Below are 24,379 nucleotides of genomic sequence, written 5' to 3'. Positions count from 1 at the left end.
AACAATTTTTTTTTTCATAATTTACAGGTTTATGAAACGCAGTCTTATGACTATATTATTAAAGTACATATCCCGTGAATCATCAGGTGGACCAAACGCGGGACATCCGTAACGGATCCCGGAGCTAGGAACCCGCGCGCCCACTCGCTTCCGCGCACCAAGTGAAGTCATCTGCGACGTTGCGAAATGTAACACGTGCCAATTAACTACTTTGGATTGTTTCCTTTGCCTTCTACAGTTCTTTTGAATGTGGGGTTGGCACAATTTTTACTTATAGTTTTGGGTTGGTTATATGACCTTCTACCCTTTCCACGGAATCGTAATAAAAACTGCATTTACCTTAAAATTAAACCAAAAGTAGTAAAAAATATATAACTTTTGCTCGTGACTTCGCCCACGTGATTTTTTTCCGGGAAAAATATTTTCCCATGATAAAAAGTAGCGTATAGCACTCAGAAGTAATGTAGCTTCCTATTAGTGAAAGATATTTCAAAATCGGAACATTAAAGTATTTGTCAATTCGAATCACCAGTTCGTCAGATTAGCGCGTTCAAACAAACCCTTCTTTATATATTAGTAAAATTTACTAAAATTCAAAACACTTCATTCAGAATATTGGTCATGTGCAAGTTAGGCTACACTCACTGTTCCGTACACCAAAACTGTATGTTTCTCAAAACAAACGCTGTAGTAACATGTTTTCTGTAGAAAGGTCACAGTAAATACAATATTCAACGTTTAAAAGAATAGCAATATTAATAATATTCCCCGTAAAATAAAATATTTTACTAAAATACATCTTTCAAGCTACCATAATGTACAGACTGGGTCTTAAGTGTTGATAGATGCAAATCAATTTCGCTCTTAAGTGCGATATCAACTGAGACGCTGTCAAATTAAAGTCGGCATCTTAAGATCCTCACTATTTAATAAACAGATATCAACATCTTAAATGATATTTGAAGTCATAACATATTATGACGGGTTTTGACTGAGTTTTCTTTATTCGACAGCGACGACCTAGTTGAAATTAAACTCCTAAACGACAGCGTAAGCTTTGTTTATTAAATATTTCATTAAATGTCTACTTGAGATCCTACTCAAAGTTGAGTTTCATTTATTTATACGACCCTTCATTCCTAACTCTGTTTCCGATTAATTCTTTGAGTAAATAACCTTATAGAAGTAATTATTTTATTTAAACTCTGTTAAGATTTTATCCGTAATATGTTAACTTTTGCTCACTTACAATTATTACGATCTAAATATAATACATTGAAATTCAAACACACAGAAACTTTTCCGCCCTCACACCCACCATTACAACTCCTGTAAGCCAGGATCAGCAGTGGCATGCATTTTATGACACATGGTGAAGCTCGCCGAGTCTCAGGGAACACTAATTTGTCTTTATCCCGCAACGAAATTAATTAAATAGAAAGACAGGGAAGAGTTAGAAATATTAATTGTTCATAATTCAAAGACAATCCGACATTAATCTTAGTAATACGGTTGTCTTATTCGTTCCCTACGGATCCATAAAAGAAAGTGAGTATCAAGGGTGTATTGAGCGGCGTGAAGACATCAGTCATCGTCAGGAAACGTCGTCATTATCAACAATTGTGCTAAGCAGGATGCCGTCGCTTACCTACGAGTGAATCACTCCAACTGTTTTTGGCACGAATTGGGCAAATGCTATGTCAATTATGAATTACTTGCACTTACAGAAATGTGAGTTAAAGGAAGAGAATTGGGAACAGTAAAAGTACCACTGTCATATATGAGAGACCTACCACCTACTAGTGGATCATTGTGAGTGTGCCTGGGTAGATACCACCGCAATGTCTATTTCTGCCGCCAAGCAGTAGTGTCTAGTAACTGTTTTGTTCTTGTTTAAAGGACATTGTAGCCAATGAACTACTAGATATAATAAGACTTAACATCTCATGTCTCAAGATGGCGAGCGCAGTGGAATACCAAACAATACTTTGTAATTCAAGGTGTTGAATGGTGTTTCTACTGTTTATAGTCGGTCGAATAATTAAAACTTTGAATTTGAATTTGAATTAAAAAAAATGCAGTAACCACTAAACATCGAGTTAATAAAAGAGAAACGCATAGTTATGATAAAGACGGATGTCTACGATGACAAAGTTGCGCAATTATATGCTTGATATACAACGCCGAGTACTATGTGTCTTTTCATAGCTCAATGTGGAATAATTACTGCCGAATATTGTAAATTATTGCATTATCGGGGTATCTGAAATAAATCTCATTGTAATATCGAACTTAACCAAGTCTCTGAAGGTGGAATTTCCTCCATATAATGGCTTTCATCTGTCCATCAGTTGTGTATGTTTAGGACATTGTAACTATTATAATTACTGGGTAGGATGAGACTTATCACTTACGTATCAAGGCGACGAAGCTACGTGATTTAAGCCTCTATTAGACAGCCTCTCTTAACCTGAGGCATGATTTTAGAACATAAAAAGTTACCCAGTCTGAACACAAAGAGACAATTCATGCCCGCGTTGTCAGCAACGACTCGCTTCAAGAAACTTGCCAGAAGAAACTCGATCCGTCCTATTAAGGCTTTCAACACATAGTCTATTGTACCTAGTATAACTACTGGGCATGATGAGACTTAACATCTTATGTATCAGAGCGACGAAGTTCCATGGTTAAACCTCAATTAAACAGCTGCTGATAGCCTAGTGCGTGCTATTAGGACATAAAAAAGTTACCCAGTCCAAACACAATGATACAATTCGTGTCCTCGTAATCAAGCGATACTCGCCTCAAGAAATTTGCCAGAAGACACTCGCTCCGTCCAATTGAGGCTTTTAATACCAAGTCTAATCTCCAAAAGTTTCCGTTTCAACTATTGACGTATATTCTATAGACACGAACGTCTATATAAACTATTTTGTTCAAAATCTGAACTAAAATGGCAACCAAAACGTCACTGTTGTAACCTATTTATTCACTTGAATAACAAATAATTTTACTTATTTGACTAATATTTTTTATTCAAATCCAGGTTCACGCTTAGACTCGAGTTCTTAAATCAAGAGCGCCACTTCGTACACAACCACAAACTGTCAAAAATGACCACACTTAAGTCAGTTTGAATGAATTGCAGTTCAATTCAGTTGAACACAGTGAATGTTCGGAATGCCAAATCTAGTATGTAGTACTTATATATTGACGTACGTATCTTTGAAACACTACCTATAAACACTACGTTAATGTACATTAATATAGGTAGTTATAGACAAAATCCAAATAATGCCGGCCAATTACGCTGCCTATAATTCACCATATTTATTTTATTACCCACCATATAATGGCTGCGATACCTAAAATAAAAGAAAATCAGATTTTTAACCTGTGACATAAATGCTTGGTACAGTGTATGCGATTTAAATTTTATTATATTGGGCAGAAAATTAGATGAATTAAAACTTATTATTTTTGTGGATTTTAGAAATTAGAGGATTTCATGCTAATGGCTCAATGAAACGAGTCAGTTCTTTATGCAGATAAATAGTAAAACGAACAAACCGCTAGCCTGGTAAATGACTGCCCATATACAGTAGCATCTCTCCAATACATTGCATTATAAAGCACTGCACTCATCATCCTAGAATATTTTATGTTAATTCCCCATGCGGCCTAGTAATTATATTGCCTACCTTCCATCAAACAAGAACACCGCAGATCTTGCGCAATGATCCTCACAGTAAAAGATACTGCGGAATCTACTGGGCTAGACTCGCGCATACAAGAAGCAACTAGTGCCGTGCCAGGATGAAAAAAACAGAGTGTTTGCGGGCTTGTTTCATAACTTCTAAGTAAATGCTACTCGTCACATAAATGTATAAACCAACCAAATAAAAAAGCAACACTCTAATCTATGCTCTCAATGAAATGGCAGTCAAATGAGTATTATCCACATTATCTGTTTAATATAATAATTGCTAAATAAAATTTACTTGAAAGTAATGAAACGGGCCCCTAATTTCTATTGCATTTCTTTGGAACCTTCACTTTTGTATTTGATCGGCTTATATTCGTCGATTAGCGTTTACCCAGATCTTGCAAAACATGCCCCTTATTTCTCAATATAAATCGTAGGCAATTATTGTAGATTGACAAAATATATTTAAGATACATCGATTAGCCAGCACGGACGTCATTCGAGCCCGGTGTAGGCACCGAGTGACGACATCGCGCCAAGTTTGGGCCATCTCCCACGCGACACGCGCGCCGGAGCGGCTGCCCGGCTCGCCTCGCGTTATCCTGCTGCAGTTACTACTGCTTAGAATAAGCTCACAGCATAGCCAAAGAGATAAAGGCATTTAAAAAAGTTTAATTAAAATTACATGTATAACCCACGTAAGAATCGTGTTCTGGGATCAGCCTGTGTAAATCAGCGGCAGATCTGTTTGGACGGACCATGTATATCCTGTTTTAGGCAAGCTGGCACAATTATGCTACTAGAGACAGATATACATCTCTCGGTATTCGATACTCTATCTGGATGCAACTCTACTTACCATCAGGTGTAATGAAAGCACTTTGCCGCGCCTAATAAAAAAAAACACATTAATGAGCTCGCGTCAACTAAGTATAGTTTTTCAATATCTACTATGAGTACTATCTCTTTGTTACGAATACTAACTCGAAAGAAGAATACTCTACTCATATGGTCTTTACATTTTCAGGCATAGAGAATGAATGAATTTTATTATTTTTCTTACACAATTCACTATTATAGAAAAAGAAACTGAGCAGCAAATTTTTTAGCTCTAAATCTGTAGCAGAGGCGTTCCCTAAGAATGCACCACGGTTACCAACGGTCACTATCTCTCACATTTTGCATGTGACACCTCTAATACATATATGCATAAGAGTCAAACTCCCGTGACAATTAGTTCAAACAAATTGTATCATTATCTCGCTATAAGATTCAACTATAATTTTAATCGGTTTTAATCAGGAATTAATTAAACCCGTGTTTTGTGACACCCGAATTACCTTTGTATTTTCACATAATATTGATAAACGCTCATTTAATTTTTATTGTTACTTTCCTGTAAAAACGTTAAAATAATCTATAACTTATGTGAAAATAGATCTGCATTAGGGAAGCCAATAAGATTACAGTTTTACGGAAAAATGCACGTTACATATGTTTGGTAATGAAATACTAGCTTAGACAAGCTATCCGTGATATGTAATCCGGGGGATTCGCTGCTATTTACGTTCGTCAGCATGCTTTTTAAAATGTTATAGTAATTATTATTTTTCAAGACCTGATTTTACTTTAGTTGCTAGTTGGCTCAATAACCTCCTTACAGGATAGATATTCGTGAAATTATTTCTTAGTACTTACATAAGATAAATAAAGAACCTGTTGGCAATTATCATGTTAGAGGCTCTAGTTAAACCTTTATTAATAGGTCTATCAATCTATCATTGTTTTAAATTTTAGTGAGGACTGTAATTAATTCATATATTTGTTTATTAATCAGTATTTATTGATTACTGATCACACAAATCGACCAAATAAATAATACTCATAAAAATAAATCTCGTTACGCTCACATATTATCCATTTTACCTACAATACAATATACAATAAGGACAATACAATATACAATAAAGATAATAATACAATAAGGACAGTAATTAAAATAAACGAATTTTGTTTAACGTACCAGACAAGCGAGATCTTGTCGTGGTTAAATAGGAAATGCTTCTAAAATACAGTACGTAATATGATCTAAATGTCTGAGTGCTAGACTGCCGTAGACAGCCTGACCCCTCTGACAGCCGGAAGGCGTTCGCTCCACCACATTTGGCAAATATGTTGGCGGCAGTTAGCATAATATCCACATTACGATACATCCAACGTGGCGGCTGTTTTAGAGTTTTTTATCTAGTATGTTATAGTTTTCAGATATGGCTTCTTGTTCCTTCCCTATGGATTCCCTTTGGCATAGCCTTGACAGTGTTTTAGAGTAGATACTCGAATCTGTGTGTTTTCAACGAATTTTATATAAACTAAAATTCATATGTTATTTGTATTTATTAGTTGACCTAGTATATTTTTGTAAGTTTGTAAGCTAGGTACATAGATAAGACCAATCAGGTCGCTTGCAATTGGTTGATCTGGAAATCTGTGGGGGAGACCCATATTCAGCAATCCTGCGGCTGATGTTGATGGTGATGATGATAGATAAGACCATTGATTGCCGATAGTATATCCGGATCTAGACTATTCACTGAAACATTTTTACATCTTTAAACAGTATTCTATGTTTTTTACTATAACATTGATAAATACGACATAGGCTATATCATTAATAGCTTAATAACTTATAATTTAACCTAAATCATAAAGAGACATAAAAATAATAACTTAATAACATGAATTGGCAAGAAAGTAAGTATTAGAGTGGCACTTCATTCAGTTTTTTCTAATGCGAATGATAGGTATCTGTCTTATAGAAAACTGACTTCAAATACCACAATTTCAACTATATTTTTGCGTTTCGTGTGAGCTACTTACTCATATTATCGTTACTGAAAAATAACTATTTATTCTAGTGGGAATTAAAACTATGAAATATAAATTTTGGTTTAATTCAATGTGGGATAATAAAAAATACTCCCTAAATTATCGCTTCTACAATATATGCGTTATCTTTAATCAAAATAAATGACTGTTGTCGCGAAATATACATCGAAATCGAAATAAACTGTGAGGCAGTAGCCGAGATACATTTCTACAATCGTTAACGCTAATGGAAAACAATATAAAGTATGGGAACGATAACTCTATTAATAGGATATGTCATTGAACATAACGTTTGCGTTTACGATTGTAGCAAAGCATTTTGGTATGGCTCCTGAGCTGTGAATATATTAGCGACCCTCTTACGCATGTTTGTGTACAAAAAATCCAAATAATTTCACATATTGAGATTGAATGCGTGCAAGTAAATGAATCAAAACAATACCAGTTGACCTGCAGCGCACAATAGAAACGGTAAACAGGCTTGTTTACGGTCTTAGAGATTTGTTTAAATCCATTTACTATTGTCATTTTGTTTATATCAATTTCGAGAGTGAAGAGTGCATGACTGTATGGGGTAGACAGGTCGTATGCTAGTCTGCCATTAACTGTACATTGCAGACCGAAAACTAAATAAAATTACCATAGCTCACAGCGCTGAGATATTTTATCATACTTGTACAGCCCGAAACTATGTATAATAACCTCATCTGTAAGAGCTAAGCTAAACTAAATACGCTTACTTTTCGATCTCTACCTGCATATAACTTTGATTTACTTAGTTTATGACGTTGCATTGATTCTATCATCTTATTTGTTTAATGGAGCAATTACTACTATCACCCAGCTGCATGGCCGTCGTCGGCATTCGTAAGGCCAGCAGTTTTGATCAAGTCAACTCTCGTTATCTTAAGACATAAGATATCTCACAGTATAAGCCAGTAATTATTTTGACGTTTTACACTGGTGATTAGCGTCAAAAATAGAAAAAGAGTTGGTAACTAACTAAATTGTATTTCCTCTGTTGCAGGGTGCAAGTGCAGTTAACAGCCGTAGAGTTGTTCAACTATGGAGCTTGCTTAGTAGCAACTAGTCTAATAATTTAATAAAATCAGTACAAGATAGGCGCAAGCATTCGGTGGATTCAGTAGCATTAGTAAAATGACGAGCGATATAATGAGACGTCATGTCGCGCCTTCCGGTACAGGACCGGCAGAACAATAGCCTCTCTTCCCACGATGTGAGCTAACCGCAGCATGCACTGGAGAAATTGTTTTCGTTTAAATATGCTTTTATTTAAATTGTGCGTTTGAGTGGAATCACGGGTCAGAATGGGACATGGAATTGGAAAAACTGTGTATAGGCTCGCTAATTTGGTTACCCTTGGAGCGTCCTATTTCCTACTTAATCCCATTATTATAGATGCGAATGTTTGTTAGTTTGTTGTAAAAGCAGAAAGTGTGAAATGTTATAAGAATAAACATAGATAGACCAAGTTCTTAAAAACATAATTATTGATTTCTTATGTTTACGCGAATATTAACATTAAAATAAAACTGTTATAATTTTCTCCTGGTGCTTCGAAGACTTTACAGCTTTCATGGTCACCCGGAGATCATTTTATTTTAATGTTATAAATTAATTATATTTAGCCCCGGAAAAGTAAGCAGTGAAATTTTTCTGTAGCAAAAGTTAATTTACCTACGGACCGCGAGCAACGCCTATCTATACTTCTATACTATTATATAAAGCTGAAGAGTTTGTTTGTTTGTTTGTTTGTTGGTTTGTTTGTTTGAACGCGCTAATCTCAGGAACTACCGGTCCAAACTGAAAAATTATTTTTGCGTTGGATAGCCCTATGTTCGTGGAGTGCTATAGGCTATATATCATCACGCTATACCCAATAGGAGCGGAGCAGTAATGCCTAATCTCAGGAACTACCGGTCCGAACTGAAAAATTCTTTTTGCGTTGGATAGCCCTTTGTTCGTGGAGTGCTATAGGCTATATATCATCACGCTATACCCAATAGGAGCGGAGCAGTAATGGCTAATCTCAGGAACTACCGGTCCAAACTGAAAAATTCTTTTTGTGTTGGATAGCCTTTTGTTCGTGGAGTGCTATAGGCTATATATCATCACGCTATACCCAATAGGAGCAGAGCAGTAATGGCTAATCTCAGGAACTACCGGTCCAAACTGAAAAATTCTTTTTGCGTTGGATAGCCCTATGTTCGTGAAGTGCTATAGGCTATATATCATCACGCTATGACCAATAGGAGCAGAGCAGTAATGGCTAATCTCAGAAACTAGGAGTTTGAACTGAATAATTATTTTTGTGTTGGATAGCCCTTTGTTCCTGGAATGCTATAGGCTATATATATATCATCACGCTATGCCCAATAGGAGCGCAGCAGTAATCGCTAATCTCAGGAACTACCGGTTCGAACTGAAAAAATATTTTTTGTGTTGGATAGCCCTTTGTTCCTGGAGTGCTATAGGTTATATATCGTCACGCTATGACCAATAGGAGCGGAGCAGTAATGAAACATGATGCAAAAACGGGGACAATTTATTAGTTTTGAGAGCTTCTGTTGCGTGCGCTGCGTAAACGGTTAAAGTTATGCAACAATAATGTATGACGGGATTGTTCCTCTTAAAAAGTTCTACAAAAATATATCATAAAACAAAGTCCCCCGCTGCATCGGTCTGCCCGAACGTGTTAAACTCAAAAACTACCCAACGTATTAGGATAAAATTTGGTATGGAGACAGTTTGAGACCCTGGGAAGAACATAGGCACCCGGGAAAATATATAGCGTGACTTTTATAACGGAAAACTTTAGCCCGAAAAACTTTATAACGCGGGCGGAGCCGCGGGCAAAAGCTAGTTTAGTTATAAAAGGCTTAATGAAGGACTTTTATGAATATAAAGGAAAACCATAGAGAATTTTTAAACCTCTTCCTTCTTCTATAGCACTTATGAGGTCAAGAGTTCATACTATTAACATCCGTCGCGTCGTACCAACTTATTTAGAACTTTTGGCAGGTATGTTTGGTTAGCTCATAAAGTGGGTTTGAATTTTGGTAATAGAAAGTGATGGTTTTGATAAGCAGTGGATATTTTACAGTGGCGTAAAACTCTCTTTACCCAATATTTTACCCATGGCATTAAATAGGCATAAGTAATAGACTTTATGGACTATAATAATTATTTCAAATTAAGATCGCATGGTGTGTAATATAAAGGTCATTATTAAATTTGTTTGTTCTGTATTCTAAGATGCATGTCATAAGACATTTGAATTTAGCTTCAAAAACATTAGTACAAAATTAAATGCAGGATAGAATTATCTACGCGCCTTAATCGCTAGTTAATTAAAATGCATTGCAGCTTTATTTAATTTCAGTTATTAGTTTATTTTTATAAGAACAAATGAGCAATGTAACTAGTAGTATACAGCCCGTTCCACCCCTAGCATATTTTTTATAAAATTCAATTTGTGGCACAAGCACCGATATCGTACTGCCAATCAAGATGTCGATAACGCGTGTTTAATGATGCTCGATGGAACAATGCAGCGATGAGTGGCAGGTGACACGTGCGTTTCCAAAACGTTTTTTTAAACTCACCCCCCATGTTGCGCTATGGTGTTAAGTACTTGATTCATGCACAGAATATTATTTTTTGAAGAAGGGACAAATAGGTTTTCTTCCTTTTAATGTTCATTACTATGCAACTGGACAGTGAACCTTAGGGCCTTAACCGACTCAATAAAGAAAACTACCTACAGAACCTTAATACCTAAGATAATAAATATATTTATAATATTGTTTTTAATGTTAAGCTCGGAACTCTTGGCAACGACTATTCAGAATCAGTAACTCTAGTAACCTCCTCTTCATGCCTCAAGGTTCTAAAACTCAGTACTCATTTCCCTATGAAGTAAAATATAGCGATTCTTTAATTAAATTTATTCTTTGAACCAACATTTCGCGCGATTTTTTGCGGCGCAAACGCAGTTGCGCACGTGCCGCCATCTGTCGCAGGAAGAGCCGCTCGACTGGAAGATGGGCTTCCAACATAACGAGTGGTTGATCGGCACAGGTGCTGTGATCTTCGATATTCAAAAAAAATATTTGACAGATGATGCTTTAATTAATGATGTGGACATAATCTTATTATGATAAATTCGGTTATGAACACGTTATTAAGAAATTGGGGCACGGTGTTAGCACTAAACACCAAAATTGACACTTACATATAAAGTAAAAAAATCATGATTAATTGATAGGTCTACTTGCACCTCAAGTTTAAATGTGTTTTAATATGTCTTTGTTAAACCATGTTCATATTTTAGTTTCAAAAATAATTAGATTGACAATAGTTTCCAGTGCGAGAACAACAAGAAATCTAAGCATTACAAAGATTTTTAATACTGTTGCACTTGATTCCTTTTGAGATGCGTTGCAATTTCAACGGGTTATATTATTGTAACAGTATCAGTATCAGCCCGGAATCTGGAATTTGTACCCGAAATGACGATAGGCTCGCCCCCTATCACATCATGGGACGGAATACGCGTGGCAAAAAGTGGGTGCCCCGATTGGGCCTCTGCATACCCCTTCGGGGATAAATGCGTGATGTTGGGTGTCTATGTGTATAATTGTAACATAGCAGCTACAAACTCATATACAACTTAAAATACTGGTATAATGGTTTAAAAAAGGTCATTAGGAAACAATGCGGACTCTATTTTTGAAAATTCAATGACATTATTAATAATGTAGAGCTATTTGACCTGCCAATGTACGTTTTCATTTCAAAGCATGTATTTGTAATACATAAATAAATTGCATTATTCCATATCCGCTATCAATTAACTATCATCCAGTAAATGTTAATTATATTGTCTTTGTATTAGCATAATGGAAATTTTACAACCTACAGATTGGATTTTACATAATCTTATCCGATATGGCGTTTATTAGCGACAATTAATGAATTTATAAACGACAGCCATTACCCTTGCAGACTCGTGTTGGAAGCCAACATATGACAGATATGACATAATTTGCTATGAAACATATTTTATGATTTTGGTTATTTGGGATTATATTGAAACTAAATCAATTGTTCCCTTATCCACATAACAGGTGTTTTGGTTGTCGTGTTTGGATTAAAAATGTTATGAACCTATGTATGTAGATTGTAGATACTAATGGTTCTAATGTAGTAAGTATATAAATTATTATAGTATGATGTTTAGGTATTGTTTTCGACTCAGGTATATTTCCTACCCATTCCGGTTTCGACAAAAGCGCTAGATCTTAATATATAATTGTGCTTAAATTTCTCTTACTTATATATTCATGTGATAATTATTTCAATACTTCATTCATATAATGTTCAACTTTGGAAATCCGTAGCGTCTGGTATCTAAACCTAAGCGATTTGATGTCACATTGTCGCCCACAAGAAATACCACTTACTATCAATTAATAAATCATTTTGCGAGGACAAAAAGCTATTCGTTCGTCTATTTTAAGCATATATACTACAGTTAAATTTCGGTATAAGTCCAGATATCATAAATCAAGTAATACATCCAATCACAGTAAACATAGAAATTATTTTATGCAACCCGATTATCATAATAAAGCGACTAAACTAATTTATCCTGGCAAAAACACATGACGGGCATATCAAAATGTTTTAGAAAAAAAAAATGCCATTTAAAGTGGCCAAAAGCCGATGATCTCGGACACGGTGCCATACATGTCGCAGGAAGATTTTCGCGAGGCAAGGTAATGACAAGTGGGCCGGAGCACGTAGGCATGTTAATTGGACGCAATGGCCACCGGCCCGACAGCCATAAAAGAAACGGGCGTGGGTTGTGCGACGCAACGTCTCTAGAGGAGCCAGCCGCCAGAGCCGCGCGGCCGGGCCGGAGCCCCCGCGCCGCCCCGGAGCGCGGGCGCGGCGCGCGGGCCGGAGGCTCAGCGCTGGCTGGCGGACGGCGCGGCACACCGGCGGCCCACCGCGCGGAGGCTAGTGGATGTGCTCGACGATTGTCTCGCTTCGCCTTGACTTGTTTTCATTCACAGTGTTTTGCTGACGTCCGCCGTCTAGCTTTGTTCCATATCTGCTTTCGTTCGATTTCGATATGTACTCGTATGTCGCACCGCAAGCTGTCTCTCATCATGTCTGGTGTCATTAATCGTATTTGTAAATCTATTTCTCATGTGCAAACTCTACAGTAGAGCTTTGGATTCGAGTAGAAATTAATAACAATAAACATTATTTTCGCCTAATAAACTGTCTTTGATTCAAATTTAATTTCCCGTTAGTTTTCGTAGACGTTTCAGTACCTACGATGCACAGTTTTTATGGATTTTTCTACGAAAATCGTACAAGAAAAAGAATTTTGTGCTTCTACAAGTACAATAAAACTATAAATAGGTACTAAAGCGGCGTTCTTCTGTAGAAAACGTCACATTTGTAAAGAACACCGTCAATGCATCTGCTTCCTGCACAAAAAATAGTCAAATCGTAGAGTAGTGAACGCCGAAAACGGCATATAATGTAGATGGGAGCGGCGTCTATTTCGGTCGTTGTCCATCCATCGGGAGCTCGTGATACGCGGCTATTCCGGGCCCGGGGCAGGTTTTCGGGGAATGTCAACAAACGAACGGGTACTCATTCAATGAACTCTATGCAGCGCGACGCCGGTGGCGGACCGGTCCCGCTCGGCTATTCATAAAAATGATGCTCCCAGACGCGCAGCGCTCAATGGACCGCCGGCTCACCACGGCCGCTTCACTCGGCTCGCTCGGCCACGGCGCGGCGCCTTGCCTCCACAAAGGTCTTTTATGGCGCACGGATCGGATCACGTATTCTTTCTTGCGGACGTTTCGAAACGTGATGAAACAAAACCTACTTTTTTTACCACAACGGTGAAAATATTGCTTTCGTTGGCATGCAACAAATGTACACATTTCGTATGGACGCTCGATTAGTCAATTTCACAGCGTTTGAACTAATTTTGATTGCACAAGTGCATGAAAAGCGATCAGCGGCGGCCGGTGGGCGGAGTGACGTGCCGGGGGCCGCGGTCCGCCGTTGCACAACCATACGTAAGGACCACCGCGCCGGCCCGATCAGCAGCGCCGCCTTCGCGATTACCGAACGCGTATAACTGGATACTCGATACACATTACACAAAACTAGTTCAAGATTGTAATAATTAGCCGTAGGTGCGGCTCTCGGCCGCCGACGGATCCGATGCGATCCGACGGACGCCCTTCCTCTCCACACGTACGCATCTCGGATTCGGGTCAGCAATGAAAGAAACGTAAAGGATTTAGTTTCGTATAATTTTCTTTTAACAAATGATCAATAGAAAACTGTATAATTAACAATGTAGCTTCTTAACACATACTTCAAAATTATTAGCATTGTAGGTAATATATTACAAATACTTTGGAATGTTCGTATAAACAATCTCATATGAATCGGCGCTACGAGTCCCGCACGTCGACTGGCCGGGGGCGAAATGTGGCGGTCGAACAGCGCGGGCTCGGCGACGGGGCGCGGGCGCCTCTGTGACAACACTCGTCAACTAATGAAACTGCGCCGCGGCGCACCAGGTCTATGGTAAAACCGCCAGACAGGCGCCCGCCCCCCGTCTAAATCTGTGATTTCACAGCCTATCTAACTTTGCTATTTTTTTGCGTCCCCTTCGAGGCTTGAGCCGTCGTCGGATACACTATTTATAGACAGAGAGCTCAATATATTTTGGTTTTTAGCCATGTGCCGCCCATTCCACAGTGTCTGCGGCGTTTCTCAAATACAATGACTACGAATATGTGAGAATGGTTATACATTGACAATTTGTGACAGAAACTGTGAAGGGCACGGCCGGGGCCCCGGGTGGGGGGCGCGGAGGGGACCACGACGGCTCACCTCGACGGGCACCACTTTACATTACACACCATCCAATGTTATATTTCAATTTTTACAATAAACTAGACAATGAGAGATTCATGATGAGATTACAATTGAATATACAATACGCGAGGCCATGCTTAGCAGGGTGAATGAGAATACAACAGTTAACCGCTTAGTGAGGCGAATTTGTCGAGACGGCCCTGGGACCCCCCTGAGCTCCGGAGCCCCGAGGCACCGGTGCCCAGCGGCCCCGGCGCCGTCCGCGCGTACATTAACTAAATAAGCAGTCAATAAATAATCCAACATAAATATCTAATAAATACCTACACGGGCTATATTTACAAAAAGAAGCGTTCCTTGTCGACGGTACGTGCTCAGACTTTGAACATATACAATACAGCACTATCCCACCGGGATAACAGGTATAAATTAAAAATATAATAAAGCTGCCCGCTTAACACTTGTATTACAAAATAATACTGACTCCAGTAAAATTATCCTATCCGCGAGATGGAATGTGCGGGCCTCGGCCCGGTACAGCTATAGGAACCAACGCACTGCTCGGCGTCCCCAACACTCACATGTGCACTACAGTCCAATAAATACTACAGCATTGCTGCATGCCGTGCGGGCCCGCGTGGCCTGCAGGGGCTCCGGGCCCTCTGCAGACCACGCCGGCGCCTCACAGCTCGGGATACATTAACAAACAATAACATCCAGTGGGTGCAGAGTGACGGACAAACAAACTCACCAACACCCTGCACACACCTGCCCACCGCTACACAAAAACTTATTCCTTATTAATACTCTTAATGTGATGGCAAATAAGATGTGAAAAAGAAATAGTTTGTGAGCGGTGAGCTCAGGTCACTCTCCGTATCAGTGGATACAGCACAAACAACAACATAACATATAACAGGTGTAGTTGAAGCGAGCAGTATTAGGTACAAGGTGGCAGTTCTCACACGTCCCACAAACACTGGACTGGATGCTGATACAATCCACAAATGAACACCGGGAGGGAAACTGAAATTTTATCCGCAAGGTGGAACCGGACGGATCCAACGGTATATACAAAAGAATTCCTTCCGAATAAATTATAAGCTTGTAAAATAATTATCACATAAATTTTTCTTACATCTTCCGTCCTCAGCACATAACTTAACACATAAACTATCTATATACACTGGAGGCGCCGGCGGCTAGTGCGGCGGCGGCGGGGCTAGTGCGGGCGGCGGCGGGTGCGCGCCGTGCATGCGGGGCGCCGTGGCCAGCGACACGCGCCCGCCCGGCGCCGCCACCGCCACCAGCTCCACCTGGCCGCGCTCCTCCGACGGCGGCGCCTTGCCGCGCCGGTGCAGCCGCACCCACGCGCCGAAGCAGACTAGAATGGCGAGGAACACGGCCACCGTCGCGCCACCGGCGATCGACGCCGTCTCCATCATCAGCTGCCGGCTCGTCAGCACGTACGAGTCGTCCAGGTCCTTGAACTCGCATCGCTGCCCGACGAACCCGCTGCGGCACTCGCAGTTGTAGATGGGGCTGTCGGAGATCACCACCGTAAAACACACGCCGCCGTTCAGGCAGTAGTACTCCGAGTAGTCCGGCTCGCACTTGAACGTAGGGAAGGTGACGTTGAGCCGCGGCTGCGGCTGCGGCTGCGGATGGGGCCGCTGCGGCCGTGCCGGTCGCGCGGGCCGCTTCGAGATGGAACTCGAGCAGGCACCCGCCAGCGCCCAGGCGACCGACATCACCGCCCACCAAACTACCAACGATTGCATTTTCCGCACGATCCGGAGGGTCGGCGCTCGCGGGACGTGCACGATTTTGACATTGGACGGTGACTTATGAGAAATCCGAGAGGCGATGACATGACCGCATTCGAATTTCGAACTGGAACCCTTCGCTCGCATCCGCGTCGGCGGGCCGCCCGGACATGTTTCCTGTGTTCGCTTTTTTTTACGTCGACGATCACTCGCTCATGACGGAGGCGCGGTTTCTACGGGCGCCCGAGATATCGCATCGATCCCTCTGCTCGCATGTCGAAAGTGAAACGCCGAACGTCGTTTGACACTGCTGCGTCGTGAGTTCACGTCCGTTCACGGAGCACAAACACACAATGTCCCGTTCGAAAAGATACACACAAAATGGTGCTGAGTGTTGCGAGCACACTGATCTCGGTGAGTTGTCTATGCGCGACTGACGGAGAGCGTCCACTGCATCCGCCATCTGCCGACGAGAATGAAACGCGGGGCTCGCCGCCCTCCGCTCGCCGCCACCCGCACCTCTCCGCGTACGACCTGTCCGTGTATGGGGAAATTACACTCGTATGCGTCAACCCGGCGTTTGTGTGAGTGAGTAAACCTTTTTTTCTTTTGTATGGGATTATGAACAAGGTATTTCTTTTTCTCAGCTATTCCGACCCTCGACCATTGTGGAACTTGAATGGAAAATTATTTGTCAAGTTTAAATAGAAGGCTGATAAATATTTGGCTATTATGAAACTTACTAACGTTTTAGAAATCAATCGTAATGTAGTTAGACGTGCGTATGACAATGTATTTATAAACGTAAATAAGGCTACAATGAGTAGGTATAGGTTCTTGAGATTCCATTCTTTTTCAGTATGTATAAAATATTAAATCAAGTAGGTACGAGTAGTAGATAGTTAATATTGTAATATATATTATACTTTTTATAAAGTCATCATAAAAAAATATTTTTTAAATTATTATATTTAAACTAAGATCAACATACTACATAATATTATATATACTTAGGTAAGTAGGTACATAAACTAAGAAATCTTAAATTCCAATTCGACAAACAATGACCCTTCAGTAATATTTTAGGTAAGTACTTACATAAAATGGTAAAAAATAAAGGAATGTTAATTTAGTTTATCATGGTTACTCAAGTTTTATGATTTACCTAAACATTAATATTACCTAATACTTTCATTAAAAGTAGGAAGGTATGTCTAATTATTATAAAGGTTAACAGGTACCTATACAAAAAGCATCATAATTACTACACAAACTTGTTTTTATTCAGAGTTATACGTAATATAAGTGATTGTATTTGATTTTATGAATACATGGTAATGATATTGAGTAGAATTTAATAAATACTACTTAATATAAAATAAATGAGGCAGAGAGTAGTGTATATTACAGAATGGCACATGTTATTACATAAATAAAGGTAACTTTCTCTTTCATAAGTTTTTCATACTTCATTGTATTACAAATTTATCATTGCAAAAGTTATAATTTTTTTGAGGTTCTTTTAGTTCATCAACATAAAAAAAAAACTCCAGAGTTAATTAATATCTTAATTGCCATCCATAGCGCTTTTTGCGCTTTATTCCATCATTGCGCTTGTCAACCCTCCAATATTCCAAAAGAATATGCTTAAGATTTACGCATTAAGAGAAACGGAACGTAATAAAACTGACATAAAAGGTCGGTGACCCGAAGTCATGAATGGAGTTCATTCTTTTAACATTTTAGTATCTGTGAATTTAAAAATAAAAATCACGATAAATTATCTGTAAACTTTAGTGTCATAATCACAGTCTTGTGTACTGTCAATTGTCAATAATATGTTCGATGTTTTGGTATTTTAAATAAAGGCTAATTTATAAAATAACCTTGTATTGTGTAGCTCACATAAACCCTTAGCAAACAAAAACAATTTTGAGACAATGTCAGAGTCGTCGAAATCAAAATCGTCATTGAATTTAAACCCGTCGCCGACATTACAATGCAAAGACCTACATGAATATCTAAAAAGTAGAACTCCACAATTCCTAGAGACATTATACAATTACCCCACAATATGTTTGGCTGTTTACAGGTAGGTCTAGGACTCAGGTTTATTTACAAAATTTAAAAAATATTTCTGGTTTGAGGTTAACTAAACATATTTTTATTCAATTTCTTTTAGATGTTTTGGAACTAAGGGTAGCTTAATGACCAAATATAAAGTGTCAAAAATTTAATCTATAGTGAGAATAACAGAACCAATTTATCAACATCTTGATATATATTGTTTTCATAATTGTATCGCAAAGAAATTGTATGGTTCCAGGGAACTACCGGAGTTGGCGCGGCACTTCGTCATTCGGCTACTGTTCGTTGAGCAGCCTGTGCCCCAGGCTGTAGTCACGTCTTGGGTGTCACAGACTTTTGCCAAGTAAGTTGGTACATTCATCAAATGCTTTGTGACTGGCAGTTTAAATTAAGCTGATTCAGTTGGCTTCTCTTTCATAATTTATGTGAAATCTAATTACCATTAGAACAATTTCCACCCCACACTTATGCATATTATTAAAACTTATAACTTGTTTTGTGTTCCTTTTTGAAAATTTTCAGCTTTCACCACTGATCCATAATAAGTAAAAACATGAAGTACTGCTAAGTCCTGCATTGCTTTTGTAACAATAATTGTTAAGTACCAAAAGTTATAATTATCTATTTCACTAAATTCTGCAAACTAGAATACAATGATAATTAATATGATTTAAGAATATACAAAATGGAAAATTACATGTGATAGAATTAATTCTGAGTGTAATAAATTATTTGTATTCAACAGGGAACAATCCAAAGCATGTGAGGCTCTATCAGAGTTATCAGTCTGGCAGGAAGCTCCAATACCTGGTGGAATGCCAGGGTGGATGTTGGCACAGTCCTTCAAAAAGAATTTAAAGGTTGCATTGCTTGGTGGGTGAGTATATATAGTATATATTGGATAGATAGGGTTATGATCATGAAATACAATCCAATGTGGAAGTGGTGTCAATATTCTTTTTTCCTAAAGTAATAAACCCAACTCTGTCTGTAGTACTTGCTATGTTAAAGCAGCCCCACTTAATTTTTGCGCACCTTCCATTCTTACTGTAGAATCACTAATAATCCAGTTATGAACATGTACACTCCAGTAATAGACGCAGTAATAGACGCAGTAATGGACATACTATTACATTTAAAGTAATGAGTAAATTGCAGTGGTCGGCCATGGAGCATGTCGTCATCTCTAGAACCCGACGGGAAGGCGCGAGACGTCGCGTTCCTGGACTCGTATGCGCTGGAGCGTTGGGAGTGTGTGCTACACTACATGGTGGGCAGTGCGCAGACCGAAGGTATCAGTGCTGATGCTGTGCGGATACTACTACATGCTGGACTGATGACCAGGTCAGTATTATACTGATGAGTTTACTATGCTTGTAGGATAATGTAATCTAGTAATACAACCTAAAAGGATACTATTTTACTAATGTACAATATTGTCTTCATCTGTGGAACTCTTTTTTTACAGGGATGCTGAGGATGGTTCGGCAGTGATAACGCGAGCGGGTTTCCAGTTCCTACTACTTAGCACTGCCAAACAGGTATATCATGCCTTTACTCTATGTTTAACTATTCTATTGTTGATTTTGAATGGAACTTGCCACACAGTTTTTTATGCCGCGCCACATTTTTCTCATCCGCCAGGCTATTATGCGGGATTGAAACAAAGATTCTGCAACTAATTTGTACTTAATAGCGTGGACGCCTATCTAAAATAAAGGTCATCAGCTGCTCTTTTTAAATCTCCCTATCTTTCTATTTGAGTAATATTGTTGCAGGACAATGACAAATTAGTTTTCCTTGAGACTTGCCGAGCTTCACTGCTTGGTGTCAAAATGCGTGCCGCTGCTGATCCTGGCTTACAGGAGTTGTAGTGGTGGGTGTGAGGGCGGGAAGTCTCTGCTCTTATAAAATATGCCCGCCTCCCTTAGGCCGCAACCGATACGCCTAATTAACAAATCCACCACCGACCTAAGGTTGACATTGAAGAAGACATCTCTTGTCAATATTTAATTTTAATAAAAATGCTTATTGTCTGCAGGTGTGGTTGTTCCTTCAGCACTATCTCCACACGGCTGAGAAGCGAAGTCTCAGTGCGGCCGAGTGCCTCGCGTTTCTGTATCAACTTAGCTTTAGTACACTTGGCAAGGTAATTTATACACCTTGATTTTCATTTTAATTTTATCCTTTACGTCCGATTTCAATAATCAATCCTTTTTTTTTTCCTTTTTATTATTATTACTTTTAGATTTGATCCTGATAATAAACCTATGAAAATGGATAAAATAAATATTCAGATCGTTTTTCTGAAATTGGTGGTCAATTATTCTAGTTTATTTATTTCAATTAGAACGGATAAACTAATTACTTTTTTATAAACATTTTTGTCTACAATTTTTCAGGACTACAGCACAGAAGGCATGAGCAACAATATGCTCGTATTTCTGCAGCATCTAAGAGAGTTTGGACTTGTTTATCAAAGAAAAGTAAGTTATAAACAATTTTAGATTAATTTATTTAATATATTTTAAATTTCACACCTTAAATGATAAAATTATTTTAAGACAGCAAAAGCTTTAATATAGGTAAGCATTAAGATACAATATTTTAAAAATTGAAGCACTACACACACATCTCGCCTTTATTCCTAAATGGGTAAGCGGAAATGTAACCAGAACACTTTCTGCCATGTGTGGTCTTTCTCACAAATTCTATAAGGGGTGAGCCTATCGCCATAAATTCCAGACTTTAAACTGATACTTAGTAGAGAAACCCTGTACCACTGCCTCACCCGGAATTGAAATACGGGTCCTCAGAACTGTGCTCTGAACCACACAGCCGAGGTAGTTCTAATCAAATAATAAAATAACCCTCCGCTAAACAGCGTAAAGCTGGTCGTTTCTACCCCACGCGGTTGGCGCTGAACATTGCGTGTGCGCACGACAGCGTCATCCCTGCGCCGGTCCCCGCCGCCGGACAGCCGCAACAACAGGGATACATCATAGTGGAGACAAACTACAGGGTGTATGCGTACACGCAAACCAATCTTCAGGTCGCATTGCTTGGGTTGTTCACTGAGCTTTTGTACAGGTATGTGTGACGTCACAATTCATTGAATTAAATTTACATGTGTAATAATAATATTCATTATGAGTCACATAACTGCAAATAATGTCTCCTAATGTGTTAAAATTAAATTTCTTTTCCAATACTAATGATAGGCTTGATTGTTTAATTCTTATTTTTATTAAGGAAAATATTTAACCTTATAATTGTGAAACAAGATAAATCTTTCCTTATGAGTCACATTAATTGATAATATTGGAAAATAACTTTTTATAAATTGTACCAGGTTCCCAAACTTGGTAGTGGGCGTGCTGACGCGAGAGTCGGTGCGACAGGCTCTGCGCGGCGGCATCACGGCGCAGCAGATCATACGGTACTTAGAACAGCACTCGCATATGCAGGTTATTATTGTTCTTAGTTTTACAAAATATCGATTTTAATTATGGATCACATCAAAATATCGATTTTAGTTATGAGTCACATCAAAATATCGATTTAGTTATGAGTCACATCAAAATATTTATTTTTAGGGAAAATATTTCCTGAGATACACATAACAAACCATCAATATTGCTTATGAATCACCTAAACTAATTTAATTATGAGTCACAAAACAAAATATTTCTTATGAATGTGTTATTATTTTGCAGATGTTAAAATCGGAGACGGGCGGGATAAGGTCGTCGTCAGTGCTGCCCCCTACAGTTGTGGATCAGATCAAGTTGTGGGAGAGCGAGCGGAATAGATTTACTTATACTGAAGGAGTCGTCTACAATCAGTTCCTATCTCAGGTACAGATAATACTCGGCATTGATAATGCACATAAGTATAAAAAGTTTTATCACTGGCTTTTTAGTTATTTTTCAATATCTTGATGTATGCAATGCTGTTAGCTAGAATTTTCAGATGCGTTTGAACTAGCAGTAATAATTCTGTACACTTATGACTCGCCGCAAGTTCTGCAAGAAGTAATTTACGAAAGTCAGCTTGCCCTCCCTTTACACAATAAAAATATCTTACGGTTCATAGCTTCTAAATTTTTGGTAATCTAAACCGCGATCAATCGTTGCATATTACATAATAATGAAATATTTTTTTTCTCATAGGCGGACTTCGTGGTACTACGCGACTACGCCAAACAGCAAGGAGTATTAACATGGCAGAACGAACGTAGTCGTACTATGGTGGTCACACGGGCGGGGCACGATGACGTCAAGAAGTTCTGGAAGCGTTACTCTAAAACGTCATAGTCGCACCGATACGACTAGGCCTGGTAGTCCTAGTCGTTTGTGACTAGGTTAAGAAGTCTGAGTAGTCGCCAGCAGTTGAATGTGACGTCAAAAATGCACTAAACGGTTTCCTAAGATACGACTAGCTTTGGAAGTAGTCGAATCTTTGACTAGGTTAAGAAGTGTATTTATGCTGACAGTGATCTCCAGGTTCCGACTAACAATGCGTGTTGTAAGATGAGACTATATTGACCATTGACTAATAAGGACCTTATTGATGCAACACTGCTGTACTATTAGTTACTCTAAGCAGTGTACAATAAGAATCAATTTACCTAAAAGCCGCTATAGTGAATCATCGAGAAAGTACACTGCTTGTATGATAATGTGTATGAATTTAGCGTAAAAAGTTCTCGTGTTCTGTAAATATACGTTTTATAAGGTTTAAATTGGCGTATTATTTTTCATTAACCTGTCTGTCACAATACGATACATAAGGAATTTTATAAATAATTTTCATGCTTCTAACTTTTAGACCAGCCATACTCAAACTAGAGTTATAGGCAAAGTTTTTAAATTTCGCACTCATCAAAGAATCATGTATGGCTTTATTGTGACCACTTTTTCTTTTTCAATAAAAACATCATCAATTTTGAATTATGTTTTTATTAAACCTAAATATTTTTTGTGGCCCGCGCGTCACGACCGAATGGTGTTTGTGGTCCATTAAAAAAAAGGTTGAGTATGGCTGTTCTAGACGTTGTCGTTTTATGCTGTAGTGTTTGTCAGTCAATGTTCATCACGGGAATTACTATTTTCGAAAATGTTTTATAGATATGTACTAAATACAAATGTCTGTCACAAGTTTAGGTTACTAGTATTCTTTCTCCTACTGAGATTCACAATTTACGAGACTAAGAACCATAAGTTTAGTATTATGCTTGTCATCAGTTCGGTTTTTGCAATACCCACTCCAGGTGGCTTTAAAGTCGGCTAAATTCATTCCTCCTCGAGTTTTCAATAAACGACACCAAACGTTATTTTCAAACTATTTCAAAAATAGACCAATCAGAACAAAGGTATTTTTGACATGTTTTCAAATGAGTTATTGTGATTGGTTCATTTTTGGAATCGGTTTATAGATCGAGATTATGGTTCTTTATTGAAAATTAGTGAATCGGCCGCCATTTTTAAACGTCGTGTAGCTAGCAATCAGCACAAACAGTAGTGTTCGACTAATGTCAAGCATTGTCGAGGTGTCCTGTACTGAACATAGTTAAATTGTATGGTACTTACAAGCAATTGGTAGGATACGCGTACAGCACGCGTCACTTACCAATAGCCTCGTACACGAAGGGCTTTATAACTAAAATAATGTAGCATATTATATTGGTAGGGGTGCCAATGTTAGGGTCATTTACTCTAAGTACACTTTTTGTGGCTCGGTAGAGGCTTCACTGCACCTAATGTTAAACGAAGTAAATTCATAGAAAGTGAACGGCCAAAGATACCTGGAAGGTCGACAGTCATACATGCATAATGACAAATAATTCACAAACACAAATACAGTAAATATGTAGTATTTATTGATTAGGCAGTTATGCCGACCTGTACAATCTATAAATATAAAAATGAATCCCTATTTCCCTTGGTCACGCCATCACGGCTGGACCGATTTCAATATTATTTCTTGT

At 38.6% G+C, this 24,379-nt stretch overlaps 2 protein-coding genes across 2 annotated transcripts; one reads left to right on the top strand and one right to left on the bottom strand.

Annotated features, from left to right (window-relative positions):
• Positions 1-13,943: 13,943 nt before the first annotated feature.
• LOC115444096 (pro-epidermal growth factor-like) lies at positions 13,944-16,826 on the bottom strand. The gene has a single exon (XM_030169747.2). It carries the CDS (start codon positions 16,447-16,449, stop codon positions 15,739-15,741), a length of 711 nt encoding a protein of 236 aa, XP_030025607.1. The 5' UTR covers positions 16,450-16,826; the 3' UTR covers positions 13,944-15,738.
• A 1,226-nt stretch (positions 16,827-18,052) lies between these two features.
• LOC115444095 (general transcription factor IIH subunit 4) lies at positions 18,053-23,134 on the top strand. Its single transcript, XM_030169746.2, has 11 exons — positions 18,053-18,394; positions 18,629-18,733; positions 19,136-19,267; positions 19,549-19,734; positions 19,859-19,931; positions 20,432-20,539; positions 20,793-20,876; positions 21,275-21,480; positions 21,743-21,857; positions 22,107-22,247; positions 22,563-23,134. The coding sequence occupies exons 1-11, from the start codon at positions 18,243-18,245 to the stop codon at positions 22,704-22,706; spliced, it is 1,446 nt and encodes a 481-aa protein (XP_030025606.1). The 5' UTR covers positions 18,053-18,242; the 3' UTR covers positions 22,707-23,134.
• The last annotated feature ends 1,245 nt before the right edge of the window (positions 23,135-24,379 follow it).

The sequence above is a fragment of the Manduca sexta genome, chromosome 16 (assembly GCF_014839805.1).
Source record: "Manduca sexta isolate Smith_Timp_Sample1 chromosome 16, JHU_Msex_v1.0, whole genome shotgun sequence".
NCBI classification, from domain to species: domain Eukaryota; kingdom Metazoa; phylum Arthropoda; class Insecta; order Lepidoptera; family Sphingidae; genus Manduca; species Manduca sexta.
Note: the sequence above shows the minus strand (reverse complement) of the source record. Positions and strands in the feature narration are given on the sequence as shown.